The sequence below is a fragment of the Papio anubis genome, chromosome 14 (assembly GCF_008728515.1).
Source record: "Papio anubis isolate 15944 chromosome 14, Panubis1.0, whole genome shotgun sequence".
NCBI lineage: Eukaryota > Metazoa > Chordata > Mammalia > Primates > Cercopithecidae > Papio > Papio anubis.
In genome coordinates this window covers 104152749-104173028 of record NC_044989.1, presented here as the reverse complement: position 1 = coordinate 104173028, position 20280 = coordinate 104152749, and the positions used below count along the sequence as shown (strand labels likewise).

The window sequence follows — 20280 nt, the reverse complement described above, 5'->3', positions numbered from 1 at the left end:
TACAAGAAGTGTGGTATTTCTCATTCACACGATTTCTTAGGAGTACAGAGAAGGGATGGAGAGAATAAAAGGATGATGAAACCCCAGCTGAGACTAAACCTTTTTCAGGTTTCAGGACTCCCAAAGATCATCAGTGCAAATGTCCAAATTTAAGTCTTAGAGCTAGAAACGGGGACATGTCTTTTTTTTTTTTTTACATAATTTTTTTTTTTTGTTATTATACTTTAAGTTCTAGGGTACGTGTGCACAATGTGCAGGTTTGTTACATATGTATACATGTGCCATGTTAGTATGCTGCACCCATTAACTCATCATTTACATTAGGTATATCCCCTAATGCTATCCCTCCCCCCCCACTTCCCCTCACCCAGCGACAGGCCCCGGTGTGTGATGTTCCCCATCCTGTGTCCAAGTGTTCTCATTGTTCAATTCCCACCTACGAGTGAGAACCAACCCAAATGTCCATCAATGACAGACTGGATTAAGAAAATGTGGCACATATACACCATGGAATACTATGCAGCCATAAAAAACGATGAGTTCATGTCCTTTGTAGGGACATGGATGAAGCTGGAAACCATCATTCTGAGCAAACTATCACAAGGACAGAAAACCAAACACCGCATGTTCTCACTCATAAGGGACACGTTCTTAAAGATCTATGGGTATATCATTCTATTGACAACAAAGATTACTATTCCTGGTTTGTAACTGCAGGAGAGAAGTAAAGGCAAACATAAGTTAGATTTACATTAAACTGTCAGATAGAATATATTACCTAAGCTTTACTCATCACATTTTTTAAAAGTGCTTTTAAAAGCATATTCAAATATTCAATTAGGGTTTCAACTCTTATAGGCTATATATGGTAAAAACATAACAACAATTAAATAATTACCTCTCCTATGAAGACTACTATCACACAGTCCAACTTCTCTTCAGGATACAGATTATCAATAAGGGAATGAAGAGTTTCTATGAGGTAAGATTTAACTTCTCTTTTCACTGTGGGAATGCCCATGACTATGGAAACTGAAAAAAAAAAAACAAACCATAATTATATTAAAAAATTGTACAAGGACAATACAGAAAAACACTTCCATTTCAAAAGTATTATACCCTCTCAAATGGATAGGAATAATTGATGGATCAAAATATATTAAGTTTCAGAAAGAAAAATAAAGAATACGAGGGCATACCTATAATGACTGTAATTCATTTTCACATAGCTTAACCATAAGAAAAAAGGAACTGATAAAAATGAAAGACATTAAACCTCACACTAAAAATGAATGGCTCTAAAGTATAAACAGCAAACTGTATTATACAACTAAAACTTAAAAATACTAAACATATCTTAAAAATTAATGTCTTATCTATTGACTTCAAGTATAAGACATGCCAAGAAGAGCACAACATCAATTGTGTGGTTGTTCTTGCCAACAATGCATAACCTCAACTTAACCACAAAAGAACATCAGAGAAATCCAATCTGGGGCAATGCTCCACAAAATAACAGTACTCTTTAAAGTGTTAAGGTCATGAAAGACAGAGTAATGAACTGTCCCTGATTGGAAAAGACTTAGGAACCATGATAATTAAATGAAATATGGGATCTTGAGTTGGATCCTGGAAGAGAAAAATAACAACAATGAAACACATGACAAAATCGGAATAAGAGCTAAGGTTAGTTAACACTGTAGCATCGACGTTAACTTCCTGGCTGTTGATCACTGTACTATGGTCATGTAGGGACACTGGGTAAAGGCATATGAAAACTTTGTGACCGGGCACAGTGGCTCATGCCTGTAATCCCAGCACTTTGGGAGGCAGAGGTGGTGGACTACTTGAGCTCAGGAGTTTCAGACCAGCCTGGCCAACATGCTGAAACCCAGTCTCTACTAAAAATATAAAAATTATCTGGGCATGGGCGCGTGCACCTATAATCCCAGCTACTTGGGAGGCGGAGGCACAAGAATCGCCTGGGAGGCAGAGGATGCAGTGAGCTGAGATTGTGCCCTTGCACTGCAGCCTGGGTGACAAAGCAAGATTCCATCTCAAAAAAAAAAAGAAAAGAAAACTTTGTGTACTATTTGTGCAACATTTTTAAAGTCTAAAATTACAGTCAATGTTCCTGTAATGCTTGTTTTCAACACAAATTTGTTTCTACATGATTAACATATTAGGGAAAAATTGGGGCATAACACGTAAAGTTCACATTAGCTTACGTGCAATTTGTCTTCTGAAACAAACACCAGGTCAGCAACAGAAAATTGTACCCAGCTGAACTGAGTTCAGGAAATTGAACCGAACCGTGCAGAACTACTGCATACAAAATGCACACACCTCAAAATACCTACCAGCTGTCTCAGTTCACCACAGCTATCAACCACACCCATCTACACTGGGTGTTGCAACCTTCCATCAGATTTCAAATAACCTACCTCACAGCCCTTCACAGTAACTTACAAGCTGCAACCTTGAGCAACCCACTTTAACAAGCAAATCTCAGGGCTTTTTCAAGATAGAGTGCCACATCTATGTATTTCTCAATCATTTAACCTGTGAAAAAATGTGCCACCATTATTATTAGGTTCTTATCCTTTTCTATGTGTAACTGACAAAGTTTTTTGAGTGTTGTGATCCTAACCCCCTTGCTCTCATTTTTTTGCACCATTTTCATACCACAGTGATTTTTTAGGAACATATTGCATTATAGAGGTATTTCAAAGTAAGTTTTTTAAAATTATGCCTTAAAGTCTTAGTATACTAAGTATGTATCAATAGAGAAGTATTTTGAATATGTTAAAAACAACTTAGTCTTAATCATGCAACAAGTTTTTGGAGATACTAAAAAATACTTATAATTCACAGAATTCTAATGCCAGCGGCTGGGTGCAGTGGCTCACGCCTGTAATCTCAGCACTTTGGAAGGCCGAAGCGGGCGGATCACGAGGTCAGGAGATCGAGACCATCCTGGCTAACATGGTGAAACCCTGTCTCTACTAAAAATACAAAAAATTAGCCGGGCATGGTAGCGGGCACCTGTAGTCCCAGCTATTCAGGAGGCTGAGGCAGGAGAATAGCTTGAATCCAGGAAGTGGAGGTTGCAGTGAGCCAAGATCGCGCCACTGCACTCCAGCCTGGGCGACACAGTGAGACTCCATCTCAAAAACAAACAAAAAGAATTCTAATGCCAGAAGGAAGCGTAAAGACCATGGATCTACCACCACGACTCTTGAGGTAAGAATACTAAGATGTGAAAGGTTTAAGGGACTGCCCCAAGGTCTCATGCCACATTCCTCTATTCCATTTTAGGTAAGAAGAGTTTTCAAGCACTCAAAAAGATATTTGCTCTACAAGACTCCGTCCCCCACCTCCAAAAAAAGATATTTGCTCTATTTGTTTTGCACATATTTACTGCAAGGCATTATTCTAGGTGTCAGGCATACAATGGTAAATAACATAGATAAGGTCCCTGCCCTCATGGAACGCACATTCTAGAAAGGGGAAAAAGATTTAAAATATATGTATCTTACAGGATGATATATATAGGTTGATACTGTCAAAGTGATGAATGGGGAGGGGGTACCCCTATAGGTCATGTGGTCACGGAAGGCCTCTCTGATATCAGCTGAGCTGGTAACCATGAGAAAGAGCTGATGAAGAACACCGCAGAAGGGGAAGCAACAAGGCCCTGAAGACAGAATGATTTTGACATAGTCAAGAAATACCAAGAGCAGGCTGGATCGAAAGCAGAATAAGCCCACATTGAGAAAATCAGCTGGGGGTCACATTGCATATAACAAAGTTTGTTTTAATGCTGAGTGCAAGAGAAAGCCATTGTAAGGTTGTAAGCAGGGGAGTGACATTATCCAATTTGTAATTTTAAGAGATTATCAAATTTCACAAAAAGTAAAAGCACTTTGGGAGATCAGTTAGGAAGTTACTGTATTAACTAAAGTTCTGTATTAACTATCAGTTCTTTAGTTACTGTATTAACTAAAGAAAGATGGTGGTTTAAATGAGGCTGTAGGGTGTTTGAAGAGGTGGAGATGAGTGGATGATGGAGACCCTCACCAATGGGGCTTCAGCTGGCAGACAAGAGAAGAGGAGGAATCAAGGATGACTTGAGTAAGTGGATGGGGCAACTTTCACTCAGAACAACATACTTGTGGAGAGGGCCCCCAATCCAGATTTCTGTTCTGACCAAGTTACTCTGAGATGCCAAAAGACAGGATGAGTTACAATGGAAGCAAAATTACACAGAATAATCTACCTCAGAATTTAAGGCCAGGTGTGGTGGCTGATGCCTTTAATCCTGGCACTTCAGGAGGCTGAGGCAGGAGGATCACTTGAGCCCAGGAGTTCGAGACCAGCCTGAGCAACGTGGCAAGACCCTGTCTCTACAAAAAATAAAAAACTTAGCTGGGCATAGTGGAGCATGCCTGTAGTCCTAGCTACCTGGGAGGCTGAGGTGGGAGGATCACTTAAGCCTGGGAGGTGGAGGCTGCAGTGAGCTGTGATCATACCACTGTACTCCAGCCCGGGCAACAGAGCGAGACCCTGTCTCAGAAAAACAAAAAAAAATTACAAGCGTAACAACTAGGATGAGGAGCATTCTTAGAAAATGCTAACTCATATGGAGTGCAAAGACTGCACTTATGATGAAAGCAAAGCCCATGGTGATCCACAGTGTGCAAACAAAAATGGCATAAAGTCACAATGCAAATTCTCTATCCCTATCACACTCTTGGGGATTTTTGGTTTCTGCTTTGCTTTGCTGAAGTTTAGATGGTACGTGATATGGTTTGGCTGTGTCCCTACCCAAATCTCATCTTGAATTCCTACGTATTGTGGGAAGGACCTGGTGGGAGTTAATGGAATCATGGGGGCAAATCTTTCCCATACTGTTCTCGTGATAGTGAATAAGTCTTACGAGATCTGATGGTTTTAAAAAGAGGAGTTCCCCTGCACAAGGTTGCTCTCTCTTTGCCTGCTGCCATCCATGTAAGATGTGACTTGCTCCTCCTTGCCTTCCGCCATGATTGTGAGGCTTCCCCAGCCACTTGGAAATGTAAGTTCAATTAAATCTCTTTCTTTTGTAAATTGCCCAGTCTCAGGTATGTCTTTATCAGCAGCATGAAAATAGACTAACACAGTAAACTGGTACCAGTAGAGTGGGGCGTGGCTGAAAAAATACCCGAAAATGTGGAAGCGACTTTGGAACTGGGTAACAGGCAGAGGCCGAACAGTTTGGAGGGCTCAGAAGGCAGGAAAATATAGGAAAGTCTGGAGCTCCCTAGAGACGTGTTGAATGGCTTTGACCAAAATGCTGATAATGATATGGACAATGAAATCTAGGCTGAGGTGGTCTCAGATGGAGATGAGGAACTTGTTGGGAACTGGAGTAAAGGTGACTCTTGTTATGTTTTAGCAAAGAGACTGGCAGCATTTTGCCCCTGCCCTAGAGATTTGTGGAACTTTGAACTTGAGAGAGACGATTTATGGTATCTGGTGGAAGAAACTTCTAAGCAGCAAAGCATTCAAGAGGTAATTTGGGTGCTGTTAAAGGCATTCAGTTTTTTTGGTTTTTTTGTTTGTTTGGTTTTGGTTGTTGTTGTTGCTTTGAGACAGAGTTTCACTCTTGTGGCACACAGGCTGGAGTGCAATGGCATGATCTCGGCTCACTGCAATCTCCACCTCCCAGCTTCAAACAATTCTCCTGCCTCAGCCTCCCAAGTAGCTGGGATTACAGGTGCCCGCCACCATGGCCAGATTTCCTGTGCTGTTTTGTATTTTTAGTAGAGACAGGGTTTCACCACGTTGGTTACGCTGGTCTCGAACTCCTGACCTCGTGATCCACCCGCCTTGGCCTCCCAAAGTGCTGGGATTATAGGCATGAGCCACCACGCCTGGCCAGCATTCAGTTTTAAAAGGGAAAGAGCATAAAGGTTTGGAAAATTTGCAGCCTGACAATGTGATAGAAAAGAAAAATCTCATTTTCTGAGGTGAAATTCAAGCCAGTTGCAGAAATTTGCAGAAGTAATGAGGAGCTGAATGGTTAAGCTCAATGGGGAAAATGTCTCCAAGGCATGTCAGAGACCTTTGTGGCAACCCCTCCCATCACAGGCCCAGAGATTTAGGAGGGAAAAATGGTTTCCTGGGCCGGGCCCAGGGTCCCTCTGCTGTGTGCAGTCTAGGGACTTGGTGACCTGTGTCCCAGCCACTCCAGCCTTGACTAAAAGGGGCCAAGGTACTGCTCAGGCCGTGGCTTCAGAGGGTGCAAGTCCCAAGCCTTGGCAGCTTCCGTGTGGTGTTGAGCCTGCAGGTGCACAGAAGTCCAGCATTGGGAACTTCCACCTAGATTCCAGAGGATGAATGGATACGCCTGGATGCTCAGGCAGAAGTTTGCTGTAGGGGTGGTGCTCTCATGGAGAACCTCTGCTAGTGCAGTGCGGAAGGGACATGTGGGGTCAGAGACCCCCTAACAGAGTCCCTATTGGGGCACCACCTAGTGTAGCTGTGAGAAGAGGACCACCGCGCTCCAGACCCCACAATGGTAGATCCACCCATGGCTTTCACCGCGTGCCTGGAAAAGCTGCACTCAACACAAGCCCATGAAAGCAGCCGGGAAGGAGGCTGTAACCTGTAGAGCCACAGGGGCAGAGCTGCCCAAGACCAAGGGAACCCATCTCTTGCATCAGTGTGACCTGGATGTGAGACATGGAGTCAAAGGAAATCATTTTGGAGTTTTAAGATTTGACTGCCCTGCTGGATTTTGGACTTGCATAGGGCCTATAGTCCCTTTGTTTTGGCCAATTTCTCCCATTTGGAATGGCTGTGTTTACCCAATGCTGGGACCCCATTGTATCTAGGAAGTAACTGGCTTGCTTTTGATTTTACAGGCTCATAGGTGGAAGGGACTTGCCTCATCTCAGATGAGACATTGGACTGTGGACTTTTGAGTTAATGCTGAAATGAGTTAAGACTTCAGGGAATGGTTGGGAAGGCATGATTGGTTTTGAAATGTGAGGATGTAAGATTTGGGAGGGGCCAGGGCAGAACGATATGGTTTGGCTGTCCCCCCACTCAAATCTCATCTTGAATTCCTGTGTGTTGTGGGAGGGACCCGGTGAGAGGTAATTGAATCATGGGGCAAGTCTTTCCTGTGCTGTTCTCATGACAGTGAATAAGCCTCACGAGATCTGATGGTTTTAAAAAGAGAAGCTTCCTTGCACAAGCTCACTCTCTCTTTGCTTGCTGCCATCCATGTAAGATGTGACTTGCTCCTCCTTGCCTTATGCCATGATTGTGAGGCTTCCCCAGTCATGTGGAACTCTAAGTCCAATTAAACCTCTTTTCTTTCGTAAATTGCCCAGTCTCAGGTATGTCTTTATCAGCAGCGTGAAAACAGACTAATACAGTGTGTTTAGAGAATAAACCATTTTATCCCTAATACACTATTTTAGAGTTAAAATTTACATTATTTAGCTTAAACCAGGGTATTCAAAGACTTCAAAAGCACTAAAAATGAAACCTCTAATTTCAGCCCAACCTACAAAATTAGAGTAACCGTGCTTATGGTAATTTGCAAAATTACCACCAAAAAAGGGTAGTTTCCTTGGCCTTCTGAGCCCATGGAAGGGCTGCACTTCTTAGTCCCCTTATGGTTGGGGACTGTGGGGCCAAGGGGATATAATTATTAATAGCCCATGAGTCATTGGCATGTGTAATCTGTGGGCTGAGCACTGATAACTGCAGTGTGAAATCCTTGAGATTGTCTGTTCTCTTGGGCAGAGCAGCCAGAAACATTCAAGATGGCAACTGTTCTGTCAGCCTGGATCCCTGCATGACTGGTCGACCTTGGTGGACATGTACTATGAGCAAAAAAAAATACACATGTGTTATCTCAATCACTGAGACTCTGGGGTTGTTAGTTACCACAACATAACCCAGCCTGTCCTATCTGATACCATGTTCTTCTACCATTTACAATCCAGAAAATGTAAGTATTCTACTGAGTAAGAGTTCAGAAGAAATATGTCAGCAAAGTGAAGAATATAGTCATATCATCCTTTTAGGGAGGAGCAAGATGGACCAAGGAAACCAAACAGAAATAGAGCCAATGGGTTTGGCTAGGTACTGGGATCACTGATTTTGTTTTAATTATGAGTGCAAGAGTTCCATTGATTAACCACCTAGGATTTCCAATTCAAGTAGTAAGTGTGCATATAATACATCTATTACGTACTAGACTGTCTGAAATACAGCCATGAGATAGGTAAGCCCCCTACCTCATGGTATTTATAATTTGACAGAACTATCAACTGTGATTATTTCATTTGCTTCCACTTTCCTGGGAAGTTTTCCAATTCTAGTTTGTATTTCTTTTAAAGTTAAAAAAAGAATTAGGAAAAATCTTGGCATTCTCAATCTTCAGTAACTCAATCTACCTTCAGTTATAACTAAATTATGTCCCCTTAAAAATGTTCATTGCTAGCCAAATATTTTTAGCCTATCATGTTTCCTTATGGTTTGACTTTAGTCATTTATTCCTCATTTCTTTCCTTATATCTCATGACAATATTTTTTTTTCTTCTACTGCCTCGTTGCCCTTTCTCTGCCTCTGTCTTCCTTGTGTTCATCTTCCTCTTTCCCTGGAAATTAACTGGTGGAAAACCTTTAAGTCTCAGTCCTAGGCCCTAGGAGATCTCATCCATTTCTTTGTCTTCAATCACTTACTCCCAAACAATGACTCATAAAATTAAATCTAATTCGGATCTCTCCTTTGAGTCCCAGATCTAAATATCCAACTGCCTACTCCAACATCTCCACTGTGATATCTCAAAATCACCTCCAAATTATCACATCCAAATTTAATTTATAAATTTCTCTTGCAAACCAGTGATGCAAAACAGTGTCTACTGTCCCCTATCTCACTGAATGGCCCGCCACACATCCAGCCACTCAATCCAGAAACCCTGGGTTCATTCCTGACCACTCCTCTACCTCAGTCCACAAATCCAGAACACTATGTCCTCCCTGATACATTCCCGTACGTTCCAAACGACTCTAGGTCTGTCTTCTACTTCCCATCTCTACTACTACCACTGCTACCTTGTCCAAGTTGACCCTCTCTCCAGTGGATTACTGAAACAGCCTATCTGGTTCTTCGTATCTATTCTTCTTCCCACATCCTCAATCATCCTTCCCATTGCAGCAAATGTTATCTCTGTAAAATTTAAATCTTACCAAGTCATTATTAATAAGTACTGTTGAAAACCCTTCAATGGCTTCCTACTGCCCTTAGGATAGAAACCAAAATCCCATAAATGGTCTAGGAGGCCCTACATGGTCTGGCCTCAACTTACATCTCTAGCCTCATCTTGTTCCACACACCTCCTCACTCTACACTTAAACTACAATGACCTTCCTTCATTCTCTAGAACATTCCACACTCCCTTCCACCACAGGACTTTTGTGGTGCTCTTTCCATCTTCTGGAATATTCTTTTTTTCCATTGTGATGGAAAGAATAACAGTCTCCCAAAGATGTCCATGCCATAATTCCTGAAGCCTGTGAATATGTTACCTTACATGGCAAAACGGACTTTGCAGATGTGATGAAAGTTCTTGAGATGGGGTAATTATTCTGGATTACCTGGTGGGCCTGATATAAACACAAGGGTCTTTATGAAAGGAAGGAGGGAGGGTCACAGCAAAAGAAGGAAATGGAACAACAGAATCAAGAGGGTCATGGTCAGAGAGATTTGAAGATACTGTACTTTGAAGATGAAGGAAGAGGCCACAAAGTAATGTGGAAAAGGCAAAAAATAATAAAATAAAATAAAATAAAAAGGATCCTCCCCTAGAGATTCCAGAAGGAACACACCCCTCTTGACAATCTGGTTCTAGGACCTCTGCCTTCCCAAACTGTAAGATGAAAAATCTGTGTTGTGGTTTAAACACAGCGATTTTTGTGTCAATTTGTTACAGCAGCAATAGGACACTAACATACCCATCTTCACCAGTAAATGACAGATTCTATCAGCCTCAGGCCAAACATAATTTCTCAGAGTTCCTTAAACTCCCTAATTAGGCCAAAAGTCCTTCTTACACATTCTTAAAGCATCCTTTACACTGGTAATTACAGTTGTAATTATACAGTTGTTTGTACAATTGACTACGTGACTAATTCGTGTCTTCTTTACCGGGCTGAACCTCCACAAGACTCGGAACCACATCTAATTTTGTGTACCAAAGTATCTGTCAAGGTGCCTGGCCCATAGCAATTGCTCGTGGACTTTTATTGCAGCAAATACTCCAAGAATTATCTGTTATCCTCCACCAAGCAGTAGTGCCATTTCGCTAGATAACCCAGTAAAAGTCTTTTCTCAGCTCTCTTGCTCTGCCCTAAATGGGCCCTTCAACCTGAAGACCTGAATGTTTCTTCAACTCAAAGAAATTTACTCCTATAAGCTGGTAATTCCCTCTTTTCACTCTCTTTGTTCACTCCTTCTGAAATTACTACCAGATGACCATTAAAACTTCTGTCTACTTCCATTCTTTATGCGTTTATTGCTGCATTCTGGAAGAAACACAGAGCTCAGTCTTTCTGATCACTAATTTGATCTTTAGCTATGTCTAGCTAAAATTCCGTATCGGTCCCTCATATGGGATTTTTAAATATAATCATTGAAATCATAAGTACAAAGATTTCTAACGGATCCTTTGAGAATGGTCAGTTATTGTGTTATGGGCAAGTTGTCCTCCCTCATTTCTAAAAATATGTTGATGTTTTATTTTTAAATCATATTCGTTCTGTTTGTTCTGCAAACTCAATTTTCTTTAGTATTAAGTCATCCATGGTACTAATTTTCTTAAATGATTCGGTAACCCCTCGTTGCTGAAGTCGCCTTGCGCCCGTTTGCAGTCTCTGGGTCTGTTTGCCGCAGCCTGCCTTGGCGAATGTGGTGGGAGGATACAGATGTGGTGCTGGGTGGTGCGCCGGCCGTTTTCTGTTCTGGGTGTGAGAATCCCAGCCACTCCCCTGGGGTCAGCAGCCACCGGCAGCACTGCCCTTCCTCTTCAGCCTTACGATGGCTTAGCTGTTCTAAGTGCTGTTCCCTAATTAATCAGCCTGAACACTGGAAAACAGAATTTTTAGCAAGAAGCTGTTTTTCTTTATCTACGAAACAGAAGTTCTGAATATGAAGCCCTAGATAAGTTCTGGGGTTCCATAAAATTCCAGAAATTACAAACAAAATTATATTTTCTATGGGCATTTTCCAAAGGAGAGATTGACAGCTTTCCTAGAATATCCAAAGGGTCCTGTAACTAAAAATATTAAGAGCTGTTCCCCAACGATTTAGGGAGGAAGATGTTTAAGGTAGTAAATATGGGTTATTTGCCTATCCGTTTTTTCTACCAAGCTGTTTTTTCTACCTTTCAAAAATAGTGGCAGCTTTATAAGAATGTTAACTATTAGAAAGCTGGTTGACCAAGATTTTATTCTATTTATAATGGATAAAGTCATGTAAACAAATGGGATGGAATACATAGCTTCAAAAGAAAGAGAATGTCACATTTATAAAATAAAAACCTAATAGAGACCTTGGAAGTTTTAAATGACTTTAAAATCACTTCTAATTTCTTTTCATTTGATACTCTTATGAATGAAGAAATAGTCTAAACAAACAAACCCACAATTACTTAAGACATCTTATCTAAAGAGTGGTTATTAAAGGGAGACATGATATCAGCTTCAAAAATAATTAACAATCAACATTCTAAAACAAACAAACAAAGAAACAAAGTACCACACATACCTTGTTAGTCTCTGTATACCTGGCACCTGCAAAATGCCTGGCTTCAATAAATATTTTTTGAATCATTAGAGAAAGGAAAGGAGTTTGTTTCAACATGCTATTTTAAGAGTTTCTACCTCCTTAAGAAGGAAGGTAGTGTATTATTTCAACTGATTAATGAAATAGACAGCAGAACTAAAACAAGATGAATGTAAAAGTTTACATTTATAGATCAGTGAGAAGATGTGATCCCCCCAAAAAGACAGCAAAATACTTAAGAATCCCATTGAATCAAAAGTAGACTCAGCTTTTCAAAAACACTAACCCAAAAATGAATTTTGGTATCTATGAAGTAATCATTTCATCACTTGTTAAAAACTTATAGAAGAACAAAATAATATTGTGCCCTCTGCATTTTAAAATCTACGAAGAAAAGATTAACAAAGTCGACACGGCGGAATAAAAAGTATGAGTGGTAAATGGCTCTTGGGCTGGCTTGCTCAAGCCCACCTCCACTCGGCGGAGTGTACTTCGGTTTCAATAAATTTGTGCTTACGTTGCTTCAAAAAAAAAAAAAGAGTGGTAAATAGTTTCTATAAGGAAAATTGAGGAAGTTCTGTTGGCTCTGACAAGAAGAGAAAAATAAGCTATATAGTATCTTTTGAATAAATTAGGAAGAAGTAACTCAAAGTATTTCTACTACTGCATAAAAAGTTACACAAAAGTTACTACCTACTTACATCTCTGTACGAAAAGTGAGGCAGACGTAAGAAAAACCTTTGTGACGTGACCAAAAGAGCTGTTAATTTTGAAATAAGATACAAGGAGAAAATGTCATCTCTCTACTTCCCAAATCTCTAAAACAGAAAAATGACAAAGGCGTCAACATTTGTCTGCCTAGGATGGGGCCTGAACTAGATTTCACATGGTCCCTTTCGGCTATATTACTTTGGTCTACAAAGGAAATGTCCAACTCCTTTCAACATGGGGTTTAGAATGAGACCCAACCTGATGTGCACAGATAAAGAAAGAACTTCTATTTTTTGACCTCCCAGACTTCTGATGGTGAACATAAGAGTCCAAAACACAATTAACAGCAGTAGTACAACTGCAGTAAGAAACAAAATAAACCTACCTCCTGTTCTTCCATTGCCAATCTGCACAGCAGGTCGAAGACTTCCTTCATTTTTCAATAAATGAGGCAAATGATAATAAATACTTGGCACTTGAAGAGATTTTTTGCTTGTTAACTCCTTTAACAGCTTCAGGGTATTATCTGAAACACAGAAGTATAATTAATACACAAGAATTACCTTACAGAAATTGTTGATTTTATAAAACCAGCAGTAAAAATTAATGAGAACTAGAACTAAAGAATTTTCTTTCCTAGTTTCACACTCTGGTAAATGACATCTCCATTTAAGATGAAAAGGACACTTTCAAAGCCAGAGTCTCACAGGTCATGATGTTGATAAAAGTGGCTGAAGGAAACCAAAATGGCCAGCTAGAGGACCATAAGAAGGTGGGATGCTAAACGCTCACCCATATAATGTGTTAGAACTCAAGTTTGCCAAGTGGACTCTAAATATGCTGTCGGTTTATGAAAATGTAATAAATAATAATAAGTATATTGACTATCAATCACTTTCATTTTCTTTTTTTTTTTTTTTTTTTGAGACAGGGTCTTGCTCTGTAGCCCAGGCTGGTGTCCACTGGCACAATCATGGTTTACTGTCACCTTGACCTCCCAGGCGCAAGAGATCCTCCCCACCTCAGCCTCCTGAGTACCTGGGACAGCAGGCACATGCTACCACAATGGTTAATTTTTTAAAAAAAATTTTTTTTTTTTTTTTTGTAGAGACTGGAATCTCACTATGTTGCCCAGGCTGGTCTCAAACTCCTGGCGCAAGCAATCCTCCTATCTTGGCCTCCCAAAGTGCTGGGATTACAGGCATGAGCCACCATGCCCAGCCATTCACTTCTTTATGCATTACATGTTATCAAAATTTCACATGGAAGGAATTTTTTTCTGAAAACTTCAAGTAAAAAAATATAAACAGCATGAGCTGGGAATGTCCAGCACAGATCACAACTTTCAGAGAGTTTCATTTATTTTTCTCACTCCTTGGTAGTATAAATAATATTGTTTTAAAATTTCATTAAATTAGAATTTAACCTTAGAAACAAGGAAGTTAGCAGTAGGAATTTGTTACCTCAACTTCATTAAAAATGAGAAGAATCAAAAATTCACAAAAGAAATGCAAATGACTGTCATATGTAAAATTGAAGTTTAATCTCATGAGTGAAGAAACAATTACAAATTATAATATATCTATCAATTTCCACCTATGAAATCAGTAGATTAAATAATAATATTAAATACTGGTGATAACAAGATAAACGTTCCAACTATTCAAAGCAGCATCAAAAACCCTAAAACATTTCTGTCCTATTACTCAGTAATTTCCCTTTGAAGAATTTAGCTTCTATGCATTCAACAAATATTTAGTGATTATCTATTTTATTCCAGCAAATGTACCATGTGTTCAAAAATCAATAGTCATCAAAACACAGATCCTATTTCTAAGGAAGTCATAATCCAATGAAAATAACTTGAAGGTTACTAGAAATATGATTTATATACAAATATGTTCACCAGAGTTATAAACTACAGGGCAAAAGCAACCCAGAAAACCCCATTTGAATAACTGTAGAAAAAATGTTTACTATATTATGGTATCTATAGCTGGCATATTCATAGCCACTAAAAATAACATTTTGAAGATTATTTAATGACATAGTTTTAAAATGCTCATAGTATAATTTCAAGAGTGAAAATCAGGTCATCATACACAATAACAACTTTGAAGAAAAACAGTCATGGAAAAAATACTAGAAGGAAACAAAAAGTGTTAGTAGAAATCACAGGGCATCAGGCTTATGGGTGATTTCTGTTTTATCTACACCAGTCCATGAGTTTCAACATCAGGGGGACATAATGTGAAGTTTATCAGCAGGAGGAGAAGGAGTATGCAACTTTACAAATAAGGGCAGGCAGTGGATCTGGAGATCCAGATGAAGCTAAATGAAAACAGGTGAAGCTAAATGAAAAAGTATGCTAACCTAGAAAGATTATGCAAATTTGGAGGCAATCAATTAGATACGTATGTCGATTTCATTATCAGATAAAGAAGAGCGCAGAAAGAGAGATCATTTGACCTCATCTTACTCTGACCAGGATTTCTCAGAGAAGAAACAGGCCGGATACTCCTAAAGTATCCAGTAGAAAACTATGCGTGTTCTTCATTATAAATCAGGTTTAAGAGCACTAATTGCTTCAAATAGCTCAAAGATTTCTCCAGAGTCCATCTGAAGTCCACGCATAAGTCATCACAGAAACACGGATACACAGAAAGTTAAATTGTAATCTCATTTTGAGTATGTTTTCAGAAGATGCACGTTCTTCACTACTGCCAATGAAATTTATTCCACTGTAATTTAACTTTTTTTGTTTCTGAGATGGAGTCTCGTTCTGGAGTGCAGAGCTGGAGTGCCGTGGCGTGATCACAGCTCACTGCAACTTCCGCCTCCAGGGTTCAAGCGATTCTCCTGCCTCAGCCTCCCGAGTAGCTGGCACTACAGGCACGCGCCACCATGCTCGGCTAATTATTGTATTTTTAGTAGGGATGAGGTTTCACCATGTTGGCCAGCCTGGTCTTGAACTCCTGACCGCAAAAGATCTGCCCGCCTCGGTCTCCCAGAGTGCTGGGATTATAGGCGTGAGCCACTGTGCCCAGACAATTTAACTTAACATGACTCTCTTAAAATCAAATTTAGCAGGTAATAAATTTTTTTTTTTTTTTTTGTAATTTACTAGAAGAGAAAGTTTTGTGTGGTGGTTTTTCTCTCTGAAAAGGGTAACAGATGCTGGCTGATAAACTATTCTACATGACTTTCAAAAAAAATATTCCACATGCCCCTTTGAAAATATAATCTTTTTCGGCTGGGTGTGGTGGCTCACGCCTGTCATCCCAGCACTTTGGGAGGCCGAGGCAGGCGGATCATGAGGTCAGGAGATCCAGACCACCCTGGCTAACACAGTGAAACCCCCTCTCTACTAAAAATACAAAAAAATTAGCCGGGCGTGGTGGCGGCACCTGTAGTCCCAGCTACTCGGGAGGCTGAGGCAGGAGAATGGCAGGAACCCGGGAGGCAGAGCTTGTAGTGAGCCGAGATCGCTCCACTGCACTCCAGCCTGGGCGACAGAGCGAGACTCCGTCTTAAAAAAACAAAAAAACAAAAAACAAACAAAACAAACAAAAATATATATATATTTAATACAAAAAATACTGTTTGTACCTGAAAACTTATTCAACGCATCCTTACTTCCATTTGTTTCTGCTCCTACACGCTTAAACTGTTGCACAATGGTATTTAATTCAGAAGAGCGCTGTGAGATTCTATGTTCAGCTATTCGAAGACGTTCTTTCAAAGCAAGGAATTCTCGTTGATAAGCAATCAGTTTTTCTAGAAGCAAAACCAAAACAGTTATAGTATATGTCTTAAAACAAACAAACAACATAATCTAAACAGAACTGTAAAATTACAAAGTTTAAAGTTGAGTTTTTCAGAAGAAAATATTTATTCATTGATACATAACAGAAAAAAAGGGCTCTGACTTGTTACATAACAAAACTTACATGCTCTTATTATTTGTAAGAATGCTCTTAATGCTTATTATTATGCTCTTACTATTTGTAAAAATGTGAGCAGTCTCCAGCACTTCATATAATTAAAGACGGATAAAACAATAAAAGGTTTAGAATAAACACTTTAAAGCATCATACTAACATCATCTGTCAAAGGGTACAAACAACTATAAATACCATATTCACATCAACCAGATAGAGAGATGAGGCAGAAACTGATGGTAATATATACAATAGTATAATGAATATAACATATTTTATAGCATAATCATTAATTTCCATAGACCATACTTTTCCTCTGAACTTCCTAGTCCTCAAAAGATTTCCCTAGGCCAGACATCAGTCAAATTCCTGATCTCTAAAAACCCAGTGAGTGGCCAGGCGTGGTGGCTCACACCTGTAATCCCAGCACTCTAGGAGGCCAAGGTGGAGGATGGCTTGAGCCCAGGAGTCCAAGACCAGCCTAGGCAACACAGCAAGACCCCATCTCTACAAAACAATAAAAAATTCGCGGCCAGGAATGGTGGCTCACGCCTGTAATCCCAGCACTTTGGGAGGCCCAGGCGGGCAGATCACAAGGTCAGGAGATCGAGACCAGCCTGGCTAACACGGTGAAACCCCGTCTCTACTAAAAATACAAAAAATTAGCCAGCCATGGTGGCGGATGCCTGTAGTCCCAGCTGCTCAGGAGGCTGAGGCAGGAGAATGGCGTGAACCCGGGAGGTGGAGCTTGCAGTGAGCCAAGATCACACCACTGCACTCCAGCCTGGGTGACAGAGCAAGACTCCATCTCAAAAAGAAAAAAAAAAAATTAGCTAGGCATGGTGGTGTGCACCTGTAGTCTCACCTACTCAAGAGGCTGAGGTGGGAGGATTGCTAGAGCCCAAGTGTTGGCGGCTACAGTGAGCTATGATCACACTACTGCACCCCAGCCTGGGCAGCAGAGTGAGACCTTGTCTTAAAAAACAATAAAATAAAAATCCACTGAGCTAGATGTACAATGACCCTTGTTAAAAGTTATTCATTTTAATAATTTAAGAGCATCACAGGACAAAAAAACCTGGTCTAGGAAATAAAAGTGGGCTTTGATGAGGATAAATGTAAGCATTGACACAACGAGTAGAAATGAAACAGCACAGAGACAAAGCACACAGTAGAAGAGGCTCAAGGCCAGAACTGGACACCAACACCTGAGAGATGGTGGAAGACAAGAGGACATTCATTTACTTGCTCGGTGGTACTGAGTTGTAGTGGAAGCTGCGAGAATGTTATGCACAATGTCCGCAACCTCATTAAATTAGGATAAACCACAAGCGTGCTTCCAACTTCTATAGGAAGCTAAAGCTACTACTTTGACACCTAAACAAACCTTAAAAAGGCCTTTTTTTTTTTTTTTTTTTTCCTGAGATGAGTCTCACTCTGTCGCCCAGGCTTGAGTACAGTGGTGTGATCTTGGCTCACTGCTGCAACCTCCGCCTCCTGGATTCAGACAATTCTCCCACCTCAGCCTCCCGAGTAGCTGGGATTACAGGTGCACGCCACCACACCCAGATAATTTCTGTATTTTTAGTAGAGACAGGGTTTCACCATGTTGGTCTGGTTGGTCTCGAACTCCTGACCTCAGCTGATCCGCCTGCCTCGGCGTCTGAAAGTACTGGGATTACAGGCGTGAGCCACTACACCCAGCCAGAAAGTCTTGTTTTTAACATTATAATTTCTGCTTTAATCATGGATAGAAGCAATAAAAACAGACTTATGAAAAATGAATCTGCAGTCTTAGTAACACTCAAGTATACTGTTCCTTGTCCCTTACATAAAGATCCTTACAGTAAACACCTCTTAAGATTCCATAGCAGAAAAAAAATATCTCTGGCTTAACTGCCATGCTTCACCACATGGAATAACAGAAGCACGTATGTCACCGTATTTGCCTTAATTTGCTCAGAAGGAAAGGAGAAGAGGTAGGACGGAGAAGGCTGTGATGGGGAAAGGGCATACAGGGAGCTCCAGGGTGCCAGCTACGTTCTGTTTCTCGATCTGGGTGGCAGTTTAGTGAAAGTCATTCATGGTTTAGGCATTTTCTGCATGTGTAAATTCACAATATAAGACATGTGAAAGAGATACTATTCCCAAACACAAAACTATGAACGATTATATTAAACAATTATAAGAAGAGACACATAAGATGTATGTGAAGAAAAGTACAAGCCTTTTACTGAAGCCTATAATAGAATCAATAAAATTATCTCTTATTCCTAAATAGGAAGACTCGGTCTTAGAAAAAGATTAATTCTACCCTAAGCAAAAGAAATTCAATTGAGTATCTTTCTTTTTTTTTTTTTTTTTGAGACAGAGTCTCGCTCTGTCGCCCAGGCTGGAGTGCAGTGGTGCGATCTCGGCTCACTGCAAGCTCCGCCACCTCCCGGGTTCACGCCATTCTCCTGCCTCAGCCTCCCGAGTAGCTGGGATTACAGGCACCTGCCACCATGCCCAGCTAATTTTTTGTATTTTTAGTAGAGATGGGGTTTCACCGTGTTAGCCAGGACGGTCTCGATCTCCTGACCTCGTGATCTGCCCACCTCGGCCTCCCAAAGTGCTGGGATTACAGGTGTGAGTCACCACACCTGGCCAATTCAGTATCTTTCAAAATAACAAATTTTTTGAACTTGATGTATAATTCTAATATTTATCTAGAAGAATTAATGTTTTTAAAGGGCCAAGAAAAATCTAGAAGATAATATGGGGGAACTTGCTCTGAGATCAGAATATGTTATACAGTTACAGAAACTAAAAGAGTGAACTGCCAGTCCAGAGAGTGTGGACAAGGGCAGATCAGTATAAACACAGTGTCCAAACACAGCGTGTGTCCAGAACAGATCTTTGAGTTCTTCCCTTTTTATGTGAACAACATTCGAATCCTACCCTTAAGACTTAAGCAGTGCCTAGATACTGGTTTCTCAACACCATTTGCCACTAAAATAAATTAGAACTCTTTGGAGGCCGGGCGTGGTAGCTCACCCCTATAATCCCAGCACTTTGGTGAGAGGATCGCATGAGCCCAGGAGTTTGAGACCACCCTGGGCAACGCAGCAAGACCCCGACTCTACTTAAAAAAAATTTTTTTAAGAACTCTTTAGAGAAATAACTTTAAGATAAACCTAGGATATTCTTCTGCCAGCAAGAAAGTACTATCAAAAGAAAAAAATGACCTAGCCAAAGGGCACAGAAGGGCAGTCGAGAGGCCCCCACTGGCCAAATGGGGAGCAATTTAAGTACCAAAATAGATATTGATGGTAATGGATTATAACCCATTGAATAAAATAAGAATCCATGAGTCCGTTGGGAGGCTGAGGCAGGAGAATGGCGCGAACCCGGGAGGCGGAGCTTGCAGTGAGCTGAGATCGCGCCACTGCACTCCAGCCTGGGTGACAGGTGGAGACTCCGTCTCGACAAAAAATAAAAATAAAAAAAAAGAATCCATGAGTCCGTATCAACAATAAATAAATAAAAATGAGTGGATGAGGGGAAAGTGTTTCTTACAGAATGCCAATTACTAAATGTAGAAGAAATAATGAACATTAGAAAAACCACCATTTTGGGCCGGGCACGGTGGCTCACACCTGTAATCCCAGCACTTTGGGAGGCCGAGATGGGCGGATCACCTGAGGTCGGGAGTTCAAAACCAGCCTGACCAACAAGGAGAAATCCCGTCTCTATTAAAAATACAAAATTAGCTGAACATGGTGACGCATGCCTGTAATC

The 20280-nt window shown here is 40.5% G+C and overlaps 1 protein-coding gene across 5 annotated transcripts in view; it reads right to left on the bottom strand.

Annotated features, from left to right (window-relative positions):
• The window catches only part of MGAT4A (alpha-1,3-mannosyl-glycoprotein 4-beta-N-acetylglucosaminyltransferase A), a 130879-nt gene that overhangs the window by 60460 nt on the left and 50139 nt on the right, over positions 1-20280 (bottom strand). For all 5 annotated transcript variants that reach the window (XR_004178370.1, XM_017947768.3, XM_021925092.2 and 2 more), the window contains 3 exons: positions 16169-16336; positions 12945-13085; positions 899-1032 (listed from right to left, as the gene is read on the bottom strand). Coding sequence is in view for 4 of the 5 variants with exons in the window: in XM_017947768.3 (XP_017803257.1) it covers positions 899-1032; positions 12945-13085; positions 16169-16336 (443 nt within the window). In the remaining variant the exon portion in view is untranslated. The remainder of the gene's footprint in view (positions 1-898; positions 1033-12944; positions 13086-16168; positions 16337-20280) is intronic.